The 26,311-nt window shown below is 37.3% G+C and overlaps 1 protein-coding gene across 1 annotated transcript in view; it reads right to left on the reverse strand.

Annotated features, from left to right (window-relative positions):
* Positions 1 to 26,311, reverse strand: part of MICU2 (mitochondrial calcium uptake 2) — a 148,769-nt gene that overhangs the window by 104,667 nt on the left and 17,791 nt on the right. The window contains exon 2 of the mRNA XM_036925502.2: positions 3,425 to 3,569. Coding sequence (XP_036781397.2) covers positions 3,425 to 3,569 — 145 coding nt within the window. The remainder of the gene's footprint in view (positions 1 to 3,424; positions 3,570 to 26,311) is intronic.

A 26,311-nucleotide genomic window follows, 5' to 3' on the forward strand; every position in this document is an offset into this window, starting at 1 on the left:
TTTGTCACGACCCCAAGCGGGCCCCTCCCAGCCATTTCCCCCTAGCTTCTTCTGCAGACTAGCCAGCCTACAGTTAGCCTTCACTTCACTTACTGTCCTCCCAATTACTATTCACCATAACCTCCACCTGTTTTTCCAAAGCACCCTTAGGCTTGAACTTCTCCGTGCTTTGTTGACAATGAAGTCAGTTTCTTTGGGAAGAGATTAGGAGCTATTTGTTTTACCACCTGCTTCTTTACACAGGCGAAATCACTGACCCGAGTAGCTCTTGAAGCGACACCCCACCCTAGGAGGCAGCTGACAGTGATGTCAGGTCTCAGTGTGGAAGCAATGCCATACAAACTGGAAGGGAACTCTGCTCCAGTAGTCTCAGTGGCACAGAGCCCTGTGTAGAGCCTCCATGCTATGAGTAAGGGCTGGGGAGAAAGGAGCGCCCATCTCCAGTGCACTCGCCCAGAGCTTAGCCTCAGCAAATACCTGGGGCAGGATAAGAAATGCTGGTATTTTCCTCCTCCTAGGGAAGAAAGCCTTCTGACTGGGAGCTGGGGAGAGATGGAACTGGAATGCAATTTCTGCCTTACTGAGCTGGATGCGGGTAGGGAGAGATCAGTCTTAGTTCAAATAACACAGACGTGCACTTCTTATCCAATACTAGCAGCTTTTCATGTTTCTTCATTTGCTGTATGACCTTAGGACCATTTCTAGAGCATTCATGTATTTTAAAACAATTTTAACCAGTTTCAGGGGGAGGCAGGTCCCTGGAGCAACCCATGCTTGCAGGATGGGAGCTGACCTCTTCAGTTTGCTCAGTTTTCCTAACAAATAGAATTCCACTGTGTGACTATACCACACCTCATTTATCCATTCTCCAAGTGATGGACATATGGACATTTGGGTTATTTCCAGACTTTTTGCTAATAGAATACTGCTGCTTTGAGCATTCTTGGGCAAATGTTTCTGTATATATGTGTGTATATATATATATATATATATGTCACACATACACACCTACCTAGAAATGGGATTTCTAGGTCAAAAGTTAAACTAATATTTAACTTTACAAGATAGTGCCAAATTGTTTCCAAAGTAGCTGTTTCAAATTTATATTTCTAACGAGTAGGGTATAAAAGTCCCTGTAGACCTCCAACCTTTGCTATTAACAGACTCAATTGTTGCCCATCTAATGAGCTTAAATTTATCTTATTGTACTCACTAATAAAGGTAATGTATGTTTACGGTTACTGTTCCTATATGTTTCATCTTCTCTTAATACTATTTCCTTTGCCCATGTTTTGATTGGGTTCTCTTTTTCTTACTGACTTGTAGATTTGTGTATATTCTAAATATTGTCAATCACATGCATTATTAATAAATGTTACCAGTTTGTGGCTTATCTAAGGTGACTTGATAAACAGAAGTTCTAACTTTAGTATAGTTGAATTTGTCAATCTGTTGTAGGTGTCAGAGGCTAAAACTGTGTCTGGTGTCCTTGTTTTTGTCTCCCGTTGCTTCATTTCCTAAGGACTCCTTAAATAAGGTCTGAGGGATGCAGCTCTTTCAGATATAGCCTTGTTATACAGGAGTGCTGCTGATGTGTGGGGAGGTTGGGGGGAGGGGAAGCATTCTATAATCCTGTGATTAGTTATCAGTCTGTCAGTGAGCCTGTGTCCTGGGCTCACACGTGTTTCCAGTGTTTTGCTTTTGCTGGCGTTGATTTTTCTTTCTTAAGTGACACAGGAAGGCTAGAGGGGGCTGGGTTTTTCCGTTTCCCTATATTCCTTAAGCTGTGGTAAAACATCAATGGGTTAGACTTTGGTAAAACACTTTCCTTTTTGTGAAGACCTTTGTTAAGGAGAACAGGATGCTCTGGGAATATTTCAAAATGATTATTTTTCCCTCCTTTTGATGGAAGCAGGAAATTATTCTCAGATCTTCAATGGTGAGTATTTGGTGGGGCTCTTCCAGATAAAACTCAGGAAAGTATATAAACACCTAGTGGCTGGATCTTCACAAGTTTTTGTTTCTCAAGCTAGTCCACACTCAGATTCTAGAAATTTAGCCAACTAACCTTTAAATATGCCTACCAGATGCCAGTTCCAAGGGTGGTTTCTAGGCAGTTTCTGCTCCAGGTAAGCTCTCTTTCTCTGTGTCTGCCAATTTTCATTTTTTAGGTCAAGGCCCTGCAACGTCAATTCTCTGACGGTTCTAACAAGAGTTGCTGATTTTCAGGTTTTCAGCTTTTTTCTTGCTGTGAGGACAAGAGTGACAATGTCTAAACTCTTTACATGTTAGAGAGGCTAAGCTGCTTTTTAAAATAAATCTTTTTTGTACATCTCCAATTATTTACTTAGACTAATCTTCTCAGAGTGAACTTACTGCATTACAGTGAGTAAATATTTTCAAGGTTTTTGCTACATACTGCCAAACCTCCCTCCAAAGCTGTACCAAAATAACCTAAATATATTTTTACCACCTTATCTTCCTGCTCATAAATCTTCATTATTTCCTTGTTGATTTAAGATAAAACTCACACATCTTTAGTAAGTATACTCATTTTTCTGGTGGTTGCCTGGAGTCACTGAAATCCTCTGTACAATCTGGCCCTTGTTTGTTTTTCAACCTGATTTCTCAGTACTAACACAATCCTTTGGTTTTGTCGAGCAGAGAACTTGTTCCTGAAACATGCCATGGCCATTCATTTTGTTTTTGTTCAAATCACCCCGTAGTGTTAATAATGCCTTCTTAAGTCTTCTCAGTCTTCCTCAATTCAATCTATACTTCTTACTGCTCATCTTGCACTAGCCCATTTCACCTGTTCAGTGCATTTTGAAAAATGTCAGGAAGTCAGTAAGTTTTCATAGAACACTTCTGCAATATAGGGCAGAGGATAGGGCCATATTTACTCTGCAAAATAAATGAAAGGAACTGGCTTATGTAATAAAACTAAGAATTTCTGACATGTGGAATAACTAAGAGATGATGGTTTATGAAATAAAATTATGTAACTATAGCTTTTGGACTTTTGCTTTTCATATTTTTTCAGGGTTCTTTTATTAATAGCATCACAACTCCATTATATGGCCCTCCTGATTGCTCTAATTTAAATCTAATTTGCCCAATTTAAAACATCAATATCACCAAAACTAACATCCTGGATAAATTAATTATTCTGTTGATAACACAGTGACACTTAAAAACTTACCTGTTTTTCCTTTCTTTAGAAAAATGCCTATAGAAAATTATTTCTTAGATAAATAAGGGTTTTACTACACTGTGGCACACACACACACAAAAATAAGTAAATGCATAATACAAAGAATGATGATAATTAAATTGAAGAAGAGCTGTTACTAATTCTGAAACAAATTTCTTAGCCTTAATGTTTGATTTTTTTTTAAATTTAAAAAAACAAAAAACAACTCACGTTCCATTTGTTCAAACATTACAGAAAAGAGGAAGTCTCGTGGTGTCATGTAATATTCTCCTCCATATTCCAGTGAAGAAAACTGCATGAAGCGCTGTTTACGAAGGGACAATTTCCCTATCATCTCTCCACAGTCAACATTTTCCTAAAAGACAGGAAATTGCAATTTAATATTTTTCCAGTATGATTCCCCAACTTAGCTACTTCTACAATAATCTTTAAAGAGTAGTGTTAGTGTTCAGATCTAACAACCGCCATACTTTTAAATCATTAACAAATACTTACTGTGTGCCTACTTAGCACTGTTTTAGGCACTTCAGACTCAACAGTGAATGAGATGAAGTTGAAGGAGGACATATTCCAGAATGGAAGAACGACAATTAATGAATACAAGTACAAAATAATGTAAGATGGCAGAAGTGCCATGAACAAATATAAAGCAGGATAAAAAAGTCATAAGAAGTAAAATTTTAGAAAGGTCAGGGAAGGCCCTTCTAAAAAGGTGACTTTCTTTTTTTATTAAAGCATCATTGATGTACAATCTTATGACCGTTTCACATGAACATTGTGGTTTCAACATTCACCCTTATTATCAAGTCATCACCCACACCCCCAGTGCACTATCAGCATAGTAAGATGCTACAGAGTAATTACTTGCCTTCTCCGAGCTGTACTGCCATCCCCATGACCTACCTACATTGTGATTGTGAATTATAGTGGTGATAATCCCCTTCTCCATCCCCATGTACCCTCCCCCAACAATTCCCTTTGCTAACCGCTAGTCCCTTTCTGGAGTCTGTAAGTCTGCTGCTATTTTGTTCCCTCATTTTTGTTTTATACTCCACAAATGAGTGAAGTCATTTGGTACTTGTCTTTCTTTGCCTCGCTTATCTCACTGAGCATAATACCCTCGAACTCCGTCCATGTTGTTGTAAATGGCAGAGTTTCTTTTCCTTTTATGGATGAGTATAATTCCATTGTGTATATGTACCCATCTTCTTTATTCATTCATCTATTGATGGACACTTAGGTTGTTTCCTTTATCTTGGCTACTGTAAATAGGCTGCAATAAACATAGGGGAGCTTATATCTTCTTGAATCAGGGATCTTGTATTCTTTGGGTAAATTACTAGGGGTGGAATTCCTGGGTCAAATGGTATTTCTATTTTTAGTTTTTTTGAGGAAACTCCACATTGTTTTCCACACAGTTAAACTAATTTACGTTCCCACCAACAGTGTAGAAGGGTTTCCCTTTCTTCACATCCTCACCAGCATTTGTTGTTCCTTGTCTTTCAGATGTTGGTCATCGTAACTGGTATGAGGTGATATCTCTTTGTGGTTTTAATTTGTATTTCCCTGATGATTAGCATGTGGAGCATCTTTTTTCATGTGCCTGTTGGCCATCTGAATTTCTTCTTTGTTGATGTGTCTGTTCAGATCCTCCACCCATTTTTAAAATTGGGTTATTTGTTTTTTGGGTGTTGAGGTGTGAGTTCTTTATATATTTTGGATGTTCACCCCTTATCGGATATGTCATTTATGAATATGTTCTCCCATAGTGTAGGATGCCTTTTTGTTCTGATGGTGTCCTTTGCTTTACAGAAGCTTTTAGGTTTGATGTAGTCACACTTGTTCATTTTTGCTTTTGTTTCCCTTGCCTGAGATGTGTTCAGGAAAAAGTTGCTCATTATTATATTCAAGAGATTTTTGCCTGTTTTTTTCTATAATATGAGTTTTGGTACTTGTCTTTCTCTGCCTCGCTTATCTCACTGAGCATAATACCCTCTTTATGGTTTCATGACTTACACTCAGGTCTTTGATCCATTTTGAGTTTACTTTTGTATATGGAGTTTGACAATAATCCAGTTTCATTCTCTTACATGCGGCTGTCCAGTTTTGCCAACACCAACTGTTGAAGAGGCTGTCTTTTCCCTATTGTATATTCATGGATCCCTTATTGTATATTAATTGGCCATAGATGTGTGGGTTTATATCTGAGCTCTCTATTCTGTTCCACTGATCTATGGGACTGTTCTTGTGCCAGTACCAAATTGTTTTGATTAATGTAGCTTTGTAGGAAAGCTTGACTTCAAGGAGTGCAATCCCCCCAGGTTTGTTCTTCTTCCTCAGGATTGCTTTGGCTATTCAGGGTCTTTTGTGGTTCCATATGAATTTTAGAACTATTTGTTCTACTTCTATGAAGAATGCTGTTGGTATCTTGATAGGGATTGCAGTGAATCTGTAGATTGCTTCAGGTAGGTTGGCCATTTTGATGATGTTAATTCTTTCTATCCATGAGCACGGGGTAGATTTCCATGTATTGGTGTCATCTTTAATTTCTCTCATGTCTCGTACTTTTCAGAGGATAGGTCTTTCACCTCCTTGGTTAGGTTTATTCCTAGGTATCTTATTCTTTTTGATGCAATTGTGAATTGAGTTGTTTTCCTGATTTCTCTTTCTGTTAGTTCATTGTTAGTGTATAGGAATGCAACAGATCTCTGTGTATTAATTTTGTATCCTACAACTTTGCTGAATTCAGTTATTCTCATTTTTTGGTGGTCTTTAGGGTTTTCTATGTATAACATCATGTCATCTGCAGACAGGGATAGTTTAACTTCTTCCTTAACAATTTGGATGCCTTTTATTTCTTTGTGCTGTCTGATTGCCATGACTAGGACCTCCATTACTATATTGAATAAAAGTGGTGAGAGTGGGCATGCTTGCCTTGTTCCCTATCTTAGAAGGAAAGCTTTCAGCTCTTCACTGTTAAGTATGATGTTGGTTGTGGTTTGTTGTATATGGCCTTTATTATGTTGAAGTACTTACCCCATATACCCATTTTGTTGAGTTTTTATCATGAATGGGTGCTGAATTTTGTCAAATGCTTTTTCAGCATCTATGGAAATGATCATGTGATTTTTGTCCTTTGCTGATGTGGTGGATAATGTTGACTGATTTTCAAATATTGTACTATCTTTGCATTCCTGAAATCCCACTTGGTCATGATGATCTTCTTTTATGTATTTTTGAATTCGGTTTACTAATATTTTGTTGAGGATTTTTGCATCTTTGTTCATCAGGGGTACTGGTAGTTTTCTTTTTTTGTGGTGTCTTAGGTTTTCATATAGAGTAATGGTAACCTCATAGAATGAGCTTTGAAGTATTCCCTCCTCTTCAACTTTTTGGAAACTCTGAGGATGGGGATTATTAGCTCTTTCTTAAATGTTCGATAAAATTCAGCCGTAAAGTCATTTGGGTCAGGGCTTTTGTTCTCAGGTAGTTTTTTTATTACAAATTTGATTTCATTGCTGGTAATTGGTCTCTTCAGATTTTCAGTTTCTTCCTGGGTCAGTCTTGGAAAGTTGTATTTTTTTTTTTTTACAAAGTTGTCCATTTATTCTAGATTATCCAATTTGTTGGCATATAATTTTTCATAGTATTCTCTAATAATTCTTTGTATTTCTCTGGTGTCCACTGTGATTTTCCCCTTTTCATTTCTGATTCTATTTATGTGTGTACACTCTCTTTTTTTCTTGGTAAGTCTGGCTAGGGGTTTATCTGTTATGTTTATTTTCTCAAAGAGCCAGCTCCTGGTTTCACTGATTCTATTGATTTATTTTTCTTAATTTATTTCTGCTCTGATCTTTATTATGTCCCTCCTTCTACTTTGGGCCTCATTTGTTCTTCTTTTGCTAGTCTCATTAATTGTGAGTTTAGACTGTTCATTTGGGATTGTTCTCGTTTCTTGAGGTAAGCCTGTATTGCTATATACTTCCCTCTCATAATTGCCTTCACTGTATTCCACAGGTTTTGGGCTGTTGTTGTTTTCATTTGTCTCCATATATTGCTTGATCCCTGTTTTAATTTCATCATTGATACTTTGATTACTTAGGAGCGTGTTGTTAAGCCACCATGTGTTTGTGGGCTTTTATGTTTTCTTTCTGTAAATTTATTTCTAGTTTCATGCCTTTGTGGTCTGAGAAGCTGGCTGGCACAATTTCAATGGTTTTGAATTTATTCATGCTCTTTTTATGGCCTTGTATGTGATCTCTTCTGGAAAATGTTCCATGAACACTTGAGAATGTGTATCCTGCTATTGTTGGGTGTACTGTTCTGTAGATGTCCATTATGTCTATCTTTTCTAATGTATTGTTTAGTGCCTCTGTCTCCTTACTTATTTTCTGTTTGGTTGATCTATGTTTGGAGTGAATGGTGTGTTGAAGTCTCCTAAAATGAATGCATTGCATTCTATTTCCCCCTTGAATTTGTTTCACATATTAGGTACTCCTATAGTGGGTGCAAAGATATTTATAATGGTTATACCTTGTTGGACTGATCCCTTTATCATTATGTAATGTCCTTGTCGCTTTTTGAAATCTATTTTGTCTGATATAAGTACTGCTACTCCTGCTTTTTTCTCCCTGCTATTTGCATGAAATATTTTTTCCACTACTTCACTTTTAGTTTGTATATGCCTTTGGCTTTGAAATTATTCTTTTGTAGGAAGCATATAGATGGGTCTTTTTTTTAATCCATTCTGTAACTCCATGTATTTTGATTGCTGCACTCAGTCCATTTACATTCAGGCTGATTATTGATAGATAAGTATTTATTGCCATTGTAGGCTTAAGACTGTGGTTACCAAAGGCTCAAGGATAGCTTCCTTATTATATCTTATCTTATATCTTAACTTGCTTATTAGTCTATTTGAAACACAATCTAATGGTTTTTATTTTTCCCCTTCTCCTCCTCCTCCACTCTTTATATATTAAGTTATATATTCTGTACTCTTTGTGTATCCCTTAACTAACTTTGTGTGTGGTTGATTTAATTTTATATTTGCTTAGTAATTAATTGGTCTACTTCTTTTACTGTGTGGGTTTATTTTCTCTGGTGACAGCTATTTAGCCCTAGGAGCATTTCCATCTAGAGCAGTCCACTTAAAATATCTTGTAGAGATGGTTTGGTAGTGGTGAATACCCTCAACTTTTGCTTATCTGGAAATTGCTTAATCCCTGCTTCAAATTTAAATGATAATCTTGCCAGGTAGAGTATTCCTCATTGGAGACCCTTCTGTTTTATTGCATTAAGTATATTATGCCACTCCCTTCTGGCCTGTATGGCTGCTTTCAACACTCCCTCCTTGTCCTTGATTTTTGCCATTTTAATTATTATATGTCTTGGTGTTGTCTTCCCAGGGTTCCTTGTGTTGGGAGATCTCTGACTTCCATGACTTTAGTGACTATTTCCTTCCCCAGATTGGGAGTTTTCAACAATTATTTCCTCAAAGAGACTTTCTATCCGTTTTCTCTCTTCTTCTTCTGGTACCCCTATAATGCAAATATTGTTCTGTTTGGATTGGTCACACAGATCTCTTACTATTCTTTCATTCCTAAAGATCCTTTTTTCTGTTTCTCAGCTTCTTTGTTTTCCTGTTCTCTAATTTCTACTTCACTTACTGTCTCCTCTATCTCATCTAATCTACTTTTAAATCCCTCCATTGTATGCTTCATTTCAGATACTGTAGTTTTCAAAATTTGTATCTCTTTGTTGATATCCTCCCTGAGATATTGAGTATTTTTTTGTAGCTCCATGAGCATGTTTCTGACTTTTATTTTGAATTCTTTATCAAGAAGACTGGTGATTTCAGTTTCACCAAGCCTTGTTCCTGGCATTTTTTTCCTTGTAATTTTTTTTGTCCAAATTCCTTCACCTCTTCATTTTTCTTGTTTTTCCTATGGAATAATACCTTTGTGTAGGTGGCGCCCTCTAGTGCCCAGACACTCATTTTCTATGCGTGAGCCTCCGCTTTTCATGAGCAGTAGGTGTGGTGCCTTTCTGACTTGCTTGTAGTGAGCTGTGTGGGCCATCAGCTGATGGCACGAGCAGGGAGAATACTCTCCAGAGTTGCTGTGCCCCTGCAGCAATGGCAGAGGTCACAGTCGAGCAGAACTGGTGCCTGCTGGGAGGAAAGAGCTCAGCTGGAAGGATTTCCTGCCTTTCCGGTTATAATGCCTGCCTCCACTGCGACGTCCAGTGGGCTGTGTGAGTAGGAAGAAATCTCTGTGCTATGCCTCTGTAGCTGGCAGGGTGGGCCACCCTCCAGACGGCCTTGCACCATGGCAAGGGTGGCAAATGAGCTGGACTGATGCCTGCTGGGAGGAAGAACTGGCAGGCTGCATACTGCAGTGGGAGGCCTTAGGGCTGTGCTCCCAGCCAGGGGGATGAAGCATCTGAAGTTCCTTAGAGTTCTCAACCTGCTGGGCTGAGCACGTGGGGAAGGTTTTGTCCACCTGCCCTTTTTCCTGAGCAGAGCTCTGTGTAATCTTTGCCCCCTTAGCGCCCCTTTGGTCTGTGGGAAATCCTTCAAACTGTCCACCTTTCTTTTGCTCCAGGGGGTTTGGTTGTGTGTACTTGTTCTCCACAAGTGGCTGGAATCTCAGCCTCTCCTAGTGTTCTGCATGTCTTTGCTTCCCAACCCCACTAATCTCTGGTGCACCATGTAATGTGGGTTTCATGCTCCCAGAGCTGATCTCCAGGGCTGGGTGTTCAGTGGTCCTGGGCTTCTACTCCCTCCCTACTCCATTCCTCTGCCTCCTGCCTGAGGGCTGGAGTTGAGAGAGGGCTTAAGTCCTGCCAGATCGTGGCTTTGCCACTTTACCCTTTTCTGTGAGGTTTTCTCTTCTTCCCCAGATGTAGGCAGTCTATTCCGCAGTCTTCAGGCCACTTTTTCCGGATTAGTTATTTGCTGTATTTTCATGTTTCATGTGAACTTGGGAGGAAGATTTTGCTTCACTTTTCACTCAGCCATCTTTTTCTATCAAGAGGTGACATTTAAAGAGAGTAAATGAGGTGGAGCTGGTGGAAAATGAGCTCCCTGGAGGAACAGCATTCCAAGCAAGAGGTAAAGTGAGAAACAAGACCATGAGATAGAAATAAGCTTGGTGTGTTCAAGAAAGAGCACAGAAGAAGGTAAGAGAGAGTGAGTTAGGCAACAAATCACATAAAGTTGTTCTGTCATAAAGATAAAATATATATCTGATAAACAGCTCTGCTTTCAGAAACATTTACATCATGGATGGAAAGTGCTAGAAGAACAAAAATATTGTTAGTGTGTCATTTCAGGCAATAGGATCTAGAACTTGACATAAATGCTGATAAGACACAACACTGAAATTTTTATTGCTAATCTTTCTTGAGCACTTACTATGTTCTAGGCACTATACTAATTAAGCACTTTACACAGATTATTTAATCCTCTCTATAACTGAACAACAGATACTACAGTAGATTTGTAAATTGTAAAGAAAGATCAGGTATGTCCAATTCAAAGTGCTTCAATCTCTTAACTATCACATTATCCTACCCACAGCTGGGCTCTGTATCCTAGGCAGACTGGAAGATGAGGACACACCAGATAACAGAGACAGCACTGCCAATACAGTGATCTTGCCACAGAATGTGGGCGTTATGTGTGAAATCCAATAGCACACTTTCATCCTGGACTGTTTTCCTTAAAGCAACGATCTAACCCGGACTACAACATCCTTCCTGGATACATCACCTCCTTTTCACACTTACCACTGATCCTATTATTTATCCTGACACACTAGTGAGGTTAACTGAACAGAACTGAAATGGCGAAAAATATGAATTCCAGTTGCTTAAACCTCTCCAAATTCAAAACCATCAATAAATCCTTTGTGGCTGATCTCAGTTCTCTGATTAGCATTAATTATCTCTGCTTTGACAACTGCTTTCCTTGAACAGGTAGTTTCATACCTCTTTCACGTTTATAGTGGATATATACACAATAGTCAATAATATTGCAATGATCTATACTCCTATCTTCTCTAGAACTTGTCTACTCATCTTTCATTTTCTTAAATTACTACTATAAAAATAACAAATTTATATTGAGTACTTGTAGGAAAACAGTGGTAAACAAGACAAACATTACTTCCTACATAATGAATTTGCAGAGAGAATATAGACAAAATAGCAACGGGAGAGTAGGGAAGAGTCTTCTCATTAAATGTCATAGCACTGTCAAGAGTCCCAGATATGAGAGAGAAAATGGTATATTAGAAGAACTAAAAGTTGGACATGGGCATATACATTAGCTTAGAGAATATTTTTATTTATTATATTGTTAATATACAGTCTATTAAGAGATTAAGAAAAGTAAATAATCTGTAAAGAAATACAGTATATTTCTAAATCCTTAAACAAATGTTGCGTCTTTTACACTTCCTAATATCTAAGTTGTTCATGCCTGGTTAAAAAAAATACCTTTACCAAAAATTTAATCCTTTTTGTATAAAGAAATGTTTTTCTTTCCAAACCTCAACCAACTAAAAGGGGTCAATTACTCACTGACCCTCCTCCTCAAATGGCCTCATAACAAGATGGACCATTAATTCTGTCTCTTTTGGTTTTCTTGGTGTCCTCTATCTTATAGAAATCTTACTCTTTCTTGGTCTTAACTTATATCGAAAATGGCCATGACAAATCTCTCACTCTCTTACAAGATATGAAAACTATATTCCTACTTTCTCCCAGGAGAATTAGACCCTAAAAATTCCCTTATCTCACGGTTACCATTTTCTATATGACTATGTGTCTGGAACTTGCATAAGCATCACCTGTCTGAAGGGCCTCAAGAACAATCAATTATTCTGGGAAATGCCTTTTTAAATAATGGTTGACTGGGTATTCATCCCTTCCAATTTTGGTTAAATATTCTCTCTAGTGAATAAGAAAAGGTAGACAATATGAAACTAAAGCTCCCTTTCATGGGTTGATGTTGGCACTTAAAACTATCATATGAATTGCAGACCATGGATTTATAAGGTCACTTAAAAACATATGACTTAGAAATTTGTCCCATAACCATGACTCTCCCTACCAGTAGATGGATTGTATGGTATAAAACTGCCTAACAACCCCTCTGCCAACATCCTCACAATTCATTCTGGTATTGCAGCCTTTAATTCCTGCTACTTCATGGTATAAATAAACCTATTCTACTATCCCCAAATCTTTCATCTCCCACTGCTAGCACTAATATGTCTCTCCTTTTTCTAACCCTTTATGCTACCTCTCATCTTCTTACTGAGTACACAGCTGTAACTTAGAGGTCACCACCACTGTCGATTCTATTCCTACCATTTCTCTTATGGAATATATAGCAGAAGCCCCCCAGTCACAATTTCTTACTCTTAGGGTCTTTTCCCTTCATCTTGACCCTGCCCCCATTCCAAGTAAATACTTAAGTGAGCATCTACCAATTTGAGGACACTTCAGGAAGAGACAGAACACACTAATCAAGGGAGCAGGAGTATAGCAGGAATAAATGCTAGTAATAAGAGCTAATGTGCAAGGCAGGGTGCTAATATCTTTACATACATGGTGTCACTCAGTCTTCACAATAACTCTAACAGTAGATATAATTTTTATCCTCATTGTACAAAGAAGAATCCAAGGCTTGTCAAGATTTGCTAGTTTGTCTGTATTAACACAGCAAGGTGACAGTGAAAGGCAGTATGACAACAACTACAGTCTCAACCACACTGTTACACTAGCTCCTCTGAATATTACATAGATTAGGAAAGGAGAGAAAGCTGTATGGGTAATGATAGTTGAGGAAGTTTTCATGAAAAGAGGGGGATTTAAACTAGGCATTGAAGAAACACAAAAAAACAGAATCAGATTTAGTTATTCTTTAGGCCTGGGCTAATCTGCTGTTCATTTCCTAAATGGTATGTATTATTTCCTTGTTCATAATTAAAGCAAGCAAGACACAAAATATTTGTCTTTGCTACGAAGAAATTTATTTAAAGGGAAAAAGAGTATTATACTGAAATTGCCAGAGCTTTTCTAATTCCAAGTAGATGAATCAGTTTTATTTACGTCATCTTTTACATACAGTAGTTGAATTAAAAGCACATTTAAAGTTGAATTTTACAAGTACTAGTATCATGTGAATTATGTATTTATGCTTCATAGAATTTGCCACTTTTAATCTTTGATTTATCTGTAAGGTTTATATTGTCTTACTTCATTTGTATAACCATTTTGATCAAATCTCAGACTTACAGGACTTAATTATCAAGAATGAACAATCCTCCCTGCACGCCCCCCGCGTGTCTTCCTGCTTGCTTGTGTGCACTGCCCTTTCCTCCCGCTGCCTGTCTTCCTGCTCACGTGTGAGCTGTACTTTCCAGGTGGCAGCACTGTACCTGCTGTCTCCCTATTTTTGAACCAACCACACTGTTTCAGGTTTTCATTTCCTTTCTTCTGACCTCTACTGTCTGCTTTTCACTTTGGCTTGTATGCAGGACATCTGTAGTAGGTTGGGATTGGTAAACTGAGCTAAGGCAAAGACAATCAATGGCTTGCAGACTTCTGTAAGTGTAGTTAGAGTATCTGGATGGAGAGGAAGGGGAGGAGGAACAAAGGTAAAAACAGGAAAGTTATATCTGACAGCAACAATATAAGGGCAACACCTAGCTTATTGTTACATATCAGGTAGTGAAAAAGTACATGAAATCTCTCTCAAACATTATGGATCTGTTATGTGTCATTGTTCTGTGGATATAGACATGGGCTATAAGGTCCTGGTCTTTAAGAAGCTTACAAAGGGGAGTGCTGGATAGCAAATAAACAATTAAGACCCATAGATCAATGGAATAGAATAGAGAGCTCAGATTTAAACCCACACATATATGGCCAATTAGTATATGATAAAGGAGCCATGGATTTACAATGGAGAAATGACAGCCTCTTCAACACCTGGTGTTGGCAAAACCAGACAGCTACATGTAAGAGAATGAAACTGGATCACTGTCTAACCCGATACACAAAAGTAAATTCGAAATGGATCAAAGACCTGAATGTAAGTCATGAAACCATAAAACTCTTAGAAGAAAACATGGACAAAACTCTAGAATATAAACATGGGCAACTTTTTCCTGAACACATCTCCTCAGGCAACGTAAACAAAAGCAAAAATGAACAAATGGGACTATATCAAGCTGAAAAGCTTCTGTATAGCAGAGGACACCATCAGCAGAACAAAAAGGCACCCTACAGTATGGGAGAATATATTCACAAATGACATATCTGATAAGGGGTTAACATCCAAAATATATCAAGATAGTTCACACGCCTCAACATGCAAATAACCCGATTAAAAAATGGGCAGAGGATATGAACAGGTGCTTCTCCAAATAAATTCAGATGCCAATAGGGACATGAAAAGATGCTCGACATTGCTAATCATCAGGGAAATGCAAATTAAAACCACAATGAGATATCACCTCACACCAGTTACAATGGCCAACATCCAAAAGCAAGAAAACAAATGCTGGCAAGGACGCAGAGAAAGGGGAACCCTCCTACACTGCTGGTGGGAATGTAAATTATAGTTCAACCATTGTGGAAAGCAAAATAGAGGTTCCTCAATTCCATATACACAATGGAATATTATTCAGCTGGAAGAAAATGAATCCTACCATTTGCAACAACATGGATGGAGCTGGAGTGTATTATGCTCAGTGAAATAAGCCAGGTGGAGAAAGACAAGTACCAAATGATTCCATTATCATCTGTGGAGTATAAGAACAAAGCAAAAACTGAAGGAACAAAACAGCAGCAGACTCACAGAACCCAAGAATGGACTAACAGTTACCAAAGGGAAAGGGTTGGGGAGGGTGGGTGGGAAGGAAGAGAGAAAGGGATTAAGGGGCCTTATGATTAGCACATGTAATATAGGGGGGGCATGGGGAAGGCAATATAGCATAAAGACAAGTAGTGACTCTAGAGCATCTTACTATGCTGATGGACAGTGACTGTAATGGGGTATGTAGTAAGGACTTGATAATATGGGGAAATGTAGTAACCACAATGTTGCTCATGTGAAACCTTCTTAAGATTGTACATCAATGATCCCTTAATAAAACAACAAAAAAAGAGGAACCCCCCACACCCCCGCAAAAAAAACCCCAAACAATTACACTACCTAGGATTCAGATTCTAGTTCTGTCACTTACTAGGTATGTGACCTTGGACCAGTTACCTCTCTGCATCTCAGCTGACTCATACGAGAAAAATGGAAATTGGAATCAAACTGCCTGGATTTAAATCCAGCTCTGTCACTTGGTCAAGTTATTGTGCCCTTCTCTCAGTTAACTAATTTTTTAAATGGAGAAAATAGTAGTATCTCCTTAAAACAGTCTTTTAAAAAATGAGCATCCAATAAAATAATATACATAAAGCTTAGCATAATGTGCAGAACATACTAAGTACTGAAAAAGGTTAGGTATGACTATGATGATCATAGTTATTTTAACAAATGCTCTAAAAGAAGGATAAAAATTCTATGAGAAGGCAGTGAGAAGATTACTTAAGTGACTTACTAACTGGATGACTTAAGAAAGGCATGACAGAGGTGAGGCTTAGAACCTCACCCCCCCGTTCTGAGAGAAATCTTCTGCATCCGTGGATGTTTTATTGCCCTTGTCTAGCTTGGATTAACACTTAGTCTACAGGCACACACCTGATCATCTACATTTGCTCTCTTACAACACTAAACTATGTTTTCTACCTTTATCTTGCATCTACCTAGCACTTCAGCATTTTATTAAAAAAAAATAATAATAATAATAATAAGGGAGAAATGTGGGATTCACATATAAATCAAGTATAAAAATCAAAATCAAACGAATATTCATATTTGACCTGATTGTTTATAGATCATAATGCGTGATCAAAACCGAAAGTTTCTGTGATGACTGCCCTTGTACTGTTCACCATGTAAGAACTTATTCACTATGTAAGAATTTGTTCACCATGTAAGAACTTGTTCGTTATGCTTCAGAAGATTGGAGACTGATGAGAATTAGGCTTGGGGTGGATTAATGATTGTGCATTGAGCACTGAGTCCCCTATACAGAATTTTATTGTTATTAACAACCATTTGATCAATAAATATGAGAGATGCCCTCTCAAAAAAAAAAAAAAAGAAAAGAAAGGCATGACAGAGCAAAAGTTAGCTGAATTGAATCAAAAGGATGTGTAGGAGTTGCCAAGATGAGGGCCAACAGTAGAGTAAACTACACGAAAGTCAGTTCTGAGATTTGGACAGCCAGATCCATAGTGTAAAGGGTCTTTGGGGTACATGACAAAAATGGACAAAAGAGGACAATGGCAAACACACTATACTGGAAAGATCATCTTATATATCAATATTTACTTTTGTTAATTTATACAGTAGCCATCATATGAAGGACATTGGAATCTATATGGCTGATACTATAGGCTATCTCACAGCACGATTCAGCACTTACTCTTGATCTATCAATCAAATAAATCTGGCTATTTAGTTTCAAAATCCCAGCATATTAAAAACATTCAATTACAAATGCTAAAGTCAAGTATACTGATGGCAGAAGGTAGACCTAATAGCGACAGAAGAGAAAAATAATACAGAACAGACCTGGCTGCAATAGTCTGGACTAAACAGTTACCATGACCAGTCAATAGTCTCTTCATCTATTTATGGTGACGATATTCAGATACTGAGAAATTGCTAATTATGAAGGGAATATTCTGTTTAAAATATAGGAATATGTATAATGTAGTTTAGCTGTTCTTAATGGAAATCTTGCGTAAAAAAAGATGTTATATGGCTTATAAGGGTAATTTTAACTGTCTGGAAGACTCATGTACAAAGCACAATGATGCTATATATATATTCAGCTTTACTATCTGATCAATATATATCCAAAGCACTTTGCAGAATGTTTGTTATATAACAACACCACGACTATACTTACATAAACTGAAAATAATTAGCACGTGAGTGAAAATAGAATCTTTCACAAAAATACAAGTAGACATAGTTTGGGCTTGTCATAAATAGTAAACCACGTCAAATAAAATTAGGCCCCAGGATGCAAATCTTTTCATCTTTCCAATATTGTTAACATGTACTTTTAAAAGAACTTACTACTAGTGTATTCTTAGTCACAATGAGATATCACTTACAGGAAAAGCATCTATACAAATAACAATCCAGTATGCTGACACAGAGGTTCAGGGATGTCAGGAGGTCAAGAGAAATGTGACTATATCCTAGGGCTAAATCAATTTCTTTCAAAGATAAAAAGTATCATAAGGCTAACTGTAATTTTAAGCAATTATTTAGGACATAAATTTCAGTATAAATGTTGACATTCATGTTTAAAATCCTTGCAAGTGCTGAGGACTGTTTCAAGGCTATGCAGAAAAATATCAGCACCGGAGGAAGTTGGAATCTCCAGGTATCACAGGATCTGCTGCGAGTTTCCTTTTGTTTTTCTCTTGGATTTTTTTTTTTTTTTTTTTTGTGAGGGCATCTCTCATATTTATTGATCAAATGGTTGTTAACAACAATAAAATTCTGTATAGGGGACTCAGTGCTCAATGCACAATCATTAATCCACCCCAAGCCTAATTCTCGTCAGTCTCCAATCTTCTGATGCATAACGAACAAGTTCTTACATGGAGTACAAATTCTTACATAGTGAATAAGTTACATGGTGAACATTACAAGGGCAGTCATCACAGAAGCTTTCGGTTTTGTTCATGCATTATGAACTATAAACAGTCAATTCAAATATGAATATTCATTTGATTTTTATACTTGATTTATATGTGGATACCACATTTCTCTATTACTATTATTTTTAATAAAATGCTGAAGTGGTAGGTAGATAAGAGATAAAGGTAGAAAACAGAGTTTAGTGTTGTGAGAGAGCAAATGTAGATGATCAGGTGTGTGCCTGTAGACTATGTGTTAATCCGAGCTAGACAAGGGCAATAAAACATCCATGTATGCAGAAGATTTCTCTCAGAACATGAGGGGGGAGGTTCTAAGCCTCACCTCTGCTGATCCCCATTTTCTCACCTGATGGCCCCCTGCGACTGTGCCTGTCTTAGGTTGTTCCTCCCTTGAGGAATCTTACCCGTCTCTGGCTAACCAGTCATCTTCCGGGGCCATACAGGGAAATGTTAAGTTGGTAAGTGAGAGAGAAGCCTTATTGTTTGAAAAGGTTAGCTTTTTACTTCTTTGCATATTTATGCCCTGTGGCTTCTATGCCCAGCATTTGTCTTGAGGTGTCTTTACCACTTGGAAGAATTATGATACTCGGTAAATTCGACATGTGGCACAAATTCTATTTAAGGGTTGTAATTAGGTAGGAAGAAGAAAAGCTATAGACGTAGCAGGCAGAAGAAAACCTGGGAAGATTGATTATTTCTTTGACATATCTTCTTGTAGAGTAACTTCAGCATGGATAGGTTTTAAACTACTAATTAAATTGTGCGCACACATTAACATAATAGGAGTACAGTTATGTAACCAAAGCATACCTGTAATTACCAGTCATCTCCAGTGAAACCAAGAAAACCAGTTAGGCACCTTAGGCATTTGTGAAAACTTATCTATGATATGGTGGATATTGTCCAACTGAACTTGAACAGTCTGAGAGAATTCAGATAAATTAAAACAACCCATTCCTGGGGACTGTTCACATCCCATATGTTCTTTTAACAGTAAACAGTCTGTGGTTGTAAGATTTTGGAGTGCTACAATTTGCACTTCTCCTAATTCTTGGTTGAGTTCCAACAGTATAGATCCAGTCAAATTTGTTGTTTTATTGTATGCACAGGCCAGCTTAGATATCTCCTTCATCCTTCCCATGGCAAGTCCAGGAACTGGTGGGATGAGTGCATCTACACCTGTGGCAGTGCGTGGATCTTTGTTGGGGTTTTTTTTGCTGATCATCTTCTGTCATGAGTCTTCCCGAGAGTGCTGATGTTGGAAGTTCTTTTTCATATCGTATCTTAGTTCATTTTCGGGGTAGCCCAATTAGGCTTTGATCCTCTGTATAAACACAAACAGACCCTTTGCCTACACTTTTATATGCCCTTTATATCTTGGATTTTGTTTTTTATTCTCAATCTACATAATCACTTAAAAATGAATGGGGAGGTCCTTTCTCCTAAAAAAGGTATAACATACCTTCCTGAGTTAATTTTTAATAAAATCAAAGGGTTACTAAAAACAGAACAAAAAAACTCTACAGATGAATGAGAAAGCAGTAAATAAAAGATTTGAAAACCTCTGTTCCATAATTTGACATAAAAACAAAAACAAGAAGCAAGCACAGCTATATTGATACTGGCTTCTAACCACCCACTTTAAACTTATTCTAAAAGACCCTTCTGGAGAATAATAACTTGAACCAAACCATAAGACAACTCTAGGACTGAAAACGAGTTTCTTCTTCCAGAGAAAATAGTGCTGTGTAATGGAATGAGAAGATGAAATTCTGAAGCACCTCACTGCTGAGGGTCACCTCGTCCAGCTGTGGGCACCTTATAGCTCTAAGGAGCACCATCTACATTGTAAGCCCTGTACAACTGTCTATCAAATGGTAGTACAGTGCACTGAGGAAGGGGTATCTTTTTCTAATTTGCACCAAGGTACCGTATGGGCGAGGGGTAGTGTGGTCACTGACATCTCCCCATCTGCAGGGACTGTGTGGGCCAGAGAAAAGAATTTCCCACTGAAACTACTTATCACTCACTGCCTTCACTAATGGCCCAACAAAGGTGGGATCAGCATCAGCAAGTTATGGCTTGGCTGGGCAGAAGTATTCAGGGCCACGCTACCCTAAAACCTATGAACTATGTATAATGGCAGTTCTCTAAAGAGGCAGGCACCCTAAATGGGGAAACAAAGTGAAACCCAAAGGCCACTTCCGTAGGACAGGATAAACCCCAACTTTGCAGAAGAGGAAGAACTCACAGAGCATATCAAGGACACAGACACATTGCCAATAGCAGTAGTCTAAGCTTAGCTCTTTCTGAGATCCCTCAGGCAGCTGAATGTTTGAACAATGGATAAAATTATTAACATTCTGTTCTTTAATATTCTAATGCAAAGATAAAAGAGTGCTTAGATCAAGATGGAAAAGAGTCGAGGATATACATTCACATTGTTTTTGGCAAATAACAGATTTGGCTAGAACATGTTTAAAATCTATGTTAAGAAAAAAAACAATGTTGGACCTATGCAGATTCTGCAGGAAAAAATGAAGGCAAGAGCAACAGCAAACAATGAAAATCACATTTTGAAAGAGAACAGAAAAAAAATGACAGAAAATGAAGGTGAAAGACTAACACCAGAGAGCAAGGATAAGATGCAAGACACTCGAAAAGCCTGAAGTTAACAAAAATCACTCATCAAAATATCTACAACTGCATGTTTATCATAGCATTATTTACAACAGCCAAAATATGGAAGCAACCTAAATGTCCATCAACAGATGAATGTATAAAAATGTGGTGTGTATATATATATATACATATATGTATATATATATACACACACACAATGGAATATTGCTTAGCAATAAAAAGGAACAAAATCTTGCCATCTGTGACATGGATGGACCTAGAGGGTATTATGCTAAGTGAATTAAATCAGAGGGAGACAAATACCATATGATTTCACTTACATGTGGAGTCTAAAAAACAAAAAAAACAAATAATACTGAAATAGACTCATAAACATGGAGAACAGACTGGTGGTTGCCCTAGAGGAAGCAGTTGGGGATGGGTGGGTGAAATAGGTGAAGGGGAAAAAAATTAATGAGAATATTTGACATCTTGATCTGTGTGATGGCTGTAAGAGTGCATATAATGTCAAAATCCATCCAACTGTACATTAAGATCTGTGCATTGTAGTGCATGTACTTCAATACAAATTTTTTTTTTAATTGAAAACAGTAGGCTTATTAGCTCAGTAAAAAAATAGGAGAGAAACAACATTACAAAATCTTAAAAGACTTTAAGAAACCATAAAGACTGGAATCAACATTGCAGAAAATAAATGGACTATGTGATAGGAAAAAAAAAATCACACAGAAGGCAAAAGACAAGCACACAGAAAAGCAATTAGGGGAGGTAATATCCACATGTATGATAGACACCAAGGATTTAATATATGAGTGACTGCTGTGCTTTGTGCTTCAGGTGGAAAAAGAGCAAATCAAACATACTTCAAAAATATAGTGGGAAGAAAACTACCGAAACGAAGCTTGATTTTGCTACTTTATTTGCCACTGCCCTGTGTGTAGGTGGCTCTAGGTTTGAATAACTAGGAGACCTCAGGAGCGACTGACCAGTTTTCGTCTCATTCAGAAAACCTAAATAAAGGAGATGCTAAAAAATCTAAATAAGGTTAAAACCATGCTGACATTATTGCTGGATTCAACTTCTTAAAAGCTGTTCCTTAAGGAGCTAATAAAAAAAAACAGTAAAGGATTAGAGAATTTATTTCTAAGATCATTCTTAAAAGACATGCCTTCACCCTTACGTATTATGTGCGGAAATGAAGACAGTTCCAGGGGGTAACGCAGCCAAGCTATTCAGCTTGAAAGGCTGGAGAGAATATTTTTTGTCCCTTCTTACCCCAACTTGTTTATTACAGTTCAAGAGAATATTCCAGTAGGAAGCGACTAAACAATATTATCAATCTTGACCTTTCTCTGACTAATGAGATTTTATAAGCTACTTCTGCAAAGCTACTCTGCCGGCCATTGTACACTGCTTCACACAAAGAACCGGCGGACTGGCGTGAGGGAAGCAGCTGCCCGAGGAATGAGCGCCGCAGGAAGAAAAGAGCGGCATGAAATGCGGTGGAGATCAAAGAGTGGCTGAAGGCCTGTAGCGGCTCGCTGTGACCTAAACCTACCAGAGACAGAATTTAGTCTTGGTAGGTGGAAAGTGATGGAAGTGGGGATGAATTCCTCCTATCACCATAGCTATTTGCTTCTCAAACCTGAATCTAAAGCTAAATATATGGGAAAGGAGGGGCAGAAGAAATGCTGGGATTTGGGGCCATACCAAACATGTGTAAACCATCCACATGGTTCTGGTTATACAGAAAATGCTCCATGGATTTCAAGGATTACTTGTAATGCAGTAAAAAATGTGACAAAGGAATTAAGAGCAATGAGTGATGTGAACTGGATAAAAGAGATCTTTGAAAGCTGATGACTTCTGTTAAAACATTTCACTAGTTTATTGCCTTTAAAGCAACAGGTGCTTCACCATTCTGTCTCTACTTTTTATCCATGAAGTGACAAATTGGAAAAGTTCTCTGTTCTTTGTTGAACATTCTTTGGTCTCTACATTTCTCAGGAAAAAAGTGGGAAAAGAAAAGCTTTCCTTAAATGCTTTCAATATGTTCAATGTCTATACATTGCAGTAGACAAAATGTAGTAAAACCTTATTCATTTGGGGCCTTTAATTTGGAATTTGTAATAATCTGGATAAAATGTAATTGCTTTGTTGTCTTTGAACTTTCTGTGGTGTAACTAAAACACTGTTTTTCTTCTAAAGAAAACTTTACAATTGGGAATTTTCAGACATTAACAGAACTTTTACATTTTGTTCTAAATCAGGAAGATTTTACTGTACATGAAACAAAATACTGCCATTAACTACATAAGCTATACTTCATGATGAATTCTACAAATGATAAATTATTAGCCAAGGACACAAAAGTCATTCTGAGAAAACCAGGAAGATCTGCAAACTATTCTCTCTGGCTTCTGAATATTATTTTATCTAGAGAAGGCTGAGTCTAGACTCCTTTCCAAAGACTGGGAGAAAGCTAGTGTGGCTTTTCTTATATGAGCATGGTAAATGAAATGGCATTTATAAAATACCATAGAATTCTGTCTGGAGAAGTGTGGCCACTATCAGGAAATGCTGGTGAGTAAAAAAGCATCTTTTCTATTAACTGCTTTCTCTTTCCCAAACAGATCACTGAGCAGAAGACTCATTTTCCCTTCCTGAATAATTATCTTTCAGTCAGTAGATTGTAACTACATAAATTTTTGTATTATGTTCTGAACAAAATGTTTGAATTAGGTTTCAAGTGATTAAAAAAAAAAAGAATAGTGCTTTAACTTAAAATCTCAATACCCTCCAAAACTTTCATCAGTATCATTTACTGCAACCATACCTAAGTAATGTTTTTCTTAAGAAATGACTGAGATACTTGAGCTTATTCCTTACACAGAAGATAAATACTACTATGCAACTAGCATTTACTACATGTGTGTGTCTCACAATGATACATTTCAAACTCTGATAACTATTTTTCCAATGTTATCAACCATGGCATTTTTACTTCTTACTTTTCAAAATAAGATATGCACCAAACTAATATTTTTCAAGATTATGTAATTAAATTTAAGTGGAAAACTCATAATAAGTCTGGCATTAGTAAATTTATCTGCACTGTTATTTCTCTTCTTTGGGCAGCTGAGCAGCACAGTATAGCAGTAACAAGAAACCTTTTATAATGGAAGTTATGGTCTACTTTCTGGAACCTTACACACTCATGCAAAAAGGTCTCTTTAAAACTGAGAACTTCAAGTAAACCTGGTAAAGTGCTGCTATCAGAGGGCTGAGTCATAAACAGAGACTACCACCAGGAATAACAACTTTTAGGACACTATATCCTATAGTACTTGATACAGTATAGGGCAAAGAAGGGATGGATTAAAGGATCCCTCTCTCCCCTCCTCCCATCCCTTCTTGGGAAACAGCTGCAGTCTGTAGCTATAAGTATTTTACAGTTTGGGATTGAAGAAGGAAACTGATTCACTCAGATATTATTTTGCACTGCTTTCCCCTAGTGGTCCCGCATTCTCTGTGATGCACTCAGATTTCCATATCTCCAACTCACAGCAGAAGACTGTTCCTGCTACGTGCCTCCTCAGTTTATAGGACACTCATAGTTGAGGGTGGCCTTATAAAGCCTGTGGCTGAACACTGACGGCAGTTTGCCTGTCTGCCACCAAGTCCCTTCTGCCCCTCACCCTAACTCTACACAAAATTAGGTCAAAGACTGGAATTACTTTTTAAAAATGGCCGTATATTGCTTGCATACACACAAGAAATTTTATCCAAAACAAAAAATGGGACAATTTTTGAAAAAGCCTCCGGGATCCAATGGAAAGATAATGAAAAGGCTGAATGAAGGGGCAGACCTGCAATTTCTTATTAAAAGCAAAAATTACACTTCTATTAAAAAATTGCATTGAAACTATTATTTTTTATGAATTGTTTTTGTACAAATATTATACTAATTTAAAATGTTGACCTTAGTTTTGTTCCTTGCTAACGCGACCTTCCTAAAATTGATTTGGCTTGCTGGTGTGTCCCTAGCTTCAGTGTTGACCTGGCTACCTTTGATGAGCTTCAATAAACCTTTGCTGCATACCCTTCCAGGAGGCAGATTAAATAACTACTTACTGCTTCTGACTGTAATAAAGCACTTCACAAAGCATGTAACATAGTTGTTTCTTGTTCCTTTTGTTGTTTGGCTAACTTACTTGTTAAGAATTAATTCTAGTGGTTGCCTCCTCTAGGTGTCCTTCTCTGAGTACCCATTTTGGGTTAGGAAGCTTCTTAGAATGAGCATAGAAACCCTGAGTCAACTTTTATCAGCGCCCTTATGACTCTGTACTGGAATTGTCTGTGCCCCACTACAGTGAATTCCTCAAAAACACAGAGTATCTTTCTTTCTGGTATTCTCAGTGCCTACTACAGGGTTAATAGTGTTAAATGGTTAAAAAAAAAGTGTGCCAGGAATGAATGGATCTTTATGAATAGGAATTCCAGACTCAAGCTATAATATTAAAAAAATAAAAATTTAAAAAGATTATAGTCTCTGAAGCAAAATACAAAAGTTTGGTTCCTCTGCTTATGTATTTTAAACCATATTGTTTATTAAAATATCTTTAGATAGGTATGTATTCTGCCATGTGCAACTGAACATGAAAGTATGCTCACAAATAGAAATAAAGGCCCTTTGCTTCCTTTTATTATAACCCAAATTACTGTTAATTACTTTAGATTTTTAAAAATGCCTCATAACAAGAGGAAAGAGGTAAAGTCACTGACAGGGTGTGGCAATATTAACTGTTAACAAAGGATAGTGCCTCATTTTCTTGCCTATTGCAGAAATCATGGAATCTCAGAAACAGAATGCTCTGAAACTGAATCACACCAGCTGCTTCACACTCTCCTGTAAATCTGAATGAATGATTTAGTGGATTTCAGGCTTTTGTCATGGTTGGGTTAGGTTTTAATGGATCTGTTTTAGCTTTAGCTTGGAGTTCACTGACATATTTAATATGTCAAATAAATTTTGCTATTAAAATATATTTGTAGGAAATGAGCAGGGGTGAACCAGACATTTTACCAACCAAACACTGACAAAACAGGTGAAGTTTATTAGGAAAGGTACTAAGTTGCATGCCATTTATATTTCTATTGATGGTTATAAATTAAATCACTAGTAAGTAAAATAGTACATAGATAACACAATACAAATACACAATGCAAAAAGAAGTCATCCACAGATGATTATATATTTTATAACTTATTGTTCAAGCAAAGCTCTGCTTTCTATCTGTGAAGTACCAACAGAACAAATTATTTAAGACCTGGCAAAAATTAGCCAAAATCTCTTCTTTTAACTGTATTCTATAGACATATTTCATGATAAGATATCCATGCTCTTCATTTAGTAATTTCTGAAGATACTTTGACAGTGAAGATTTAAATATTCCATAATAGATGTTACATAATGACTGAAAAACCAGACAGATTGTTTCTGGTTTTGGCTTGTTTTTTGCTTTGTGGTAGCACAAAGCATAGCTAAAGTAAACAACTGTTAACTAGTAAGTGGAAAAAGAAGTTAACACTTTTCTCCTTCAACTCCTCTACCACATTTTAGTGTCTTTGACAACATTT

This window comes from Manis pentadactyla, chromosome 2 (assembly GCF_030020395.1).
Source record: "Manis pentadactyla isolate mManPen7 chromosome 2, mManPen7.hap1, whole genome shotgun sequence".
Taxonomy (NCBI): domain Eukaryota; kingdom Metazoa; phylum Chordata; class Mammalia; order Pholidota; family Manidae; genus Manis; species Manis pentadactyla.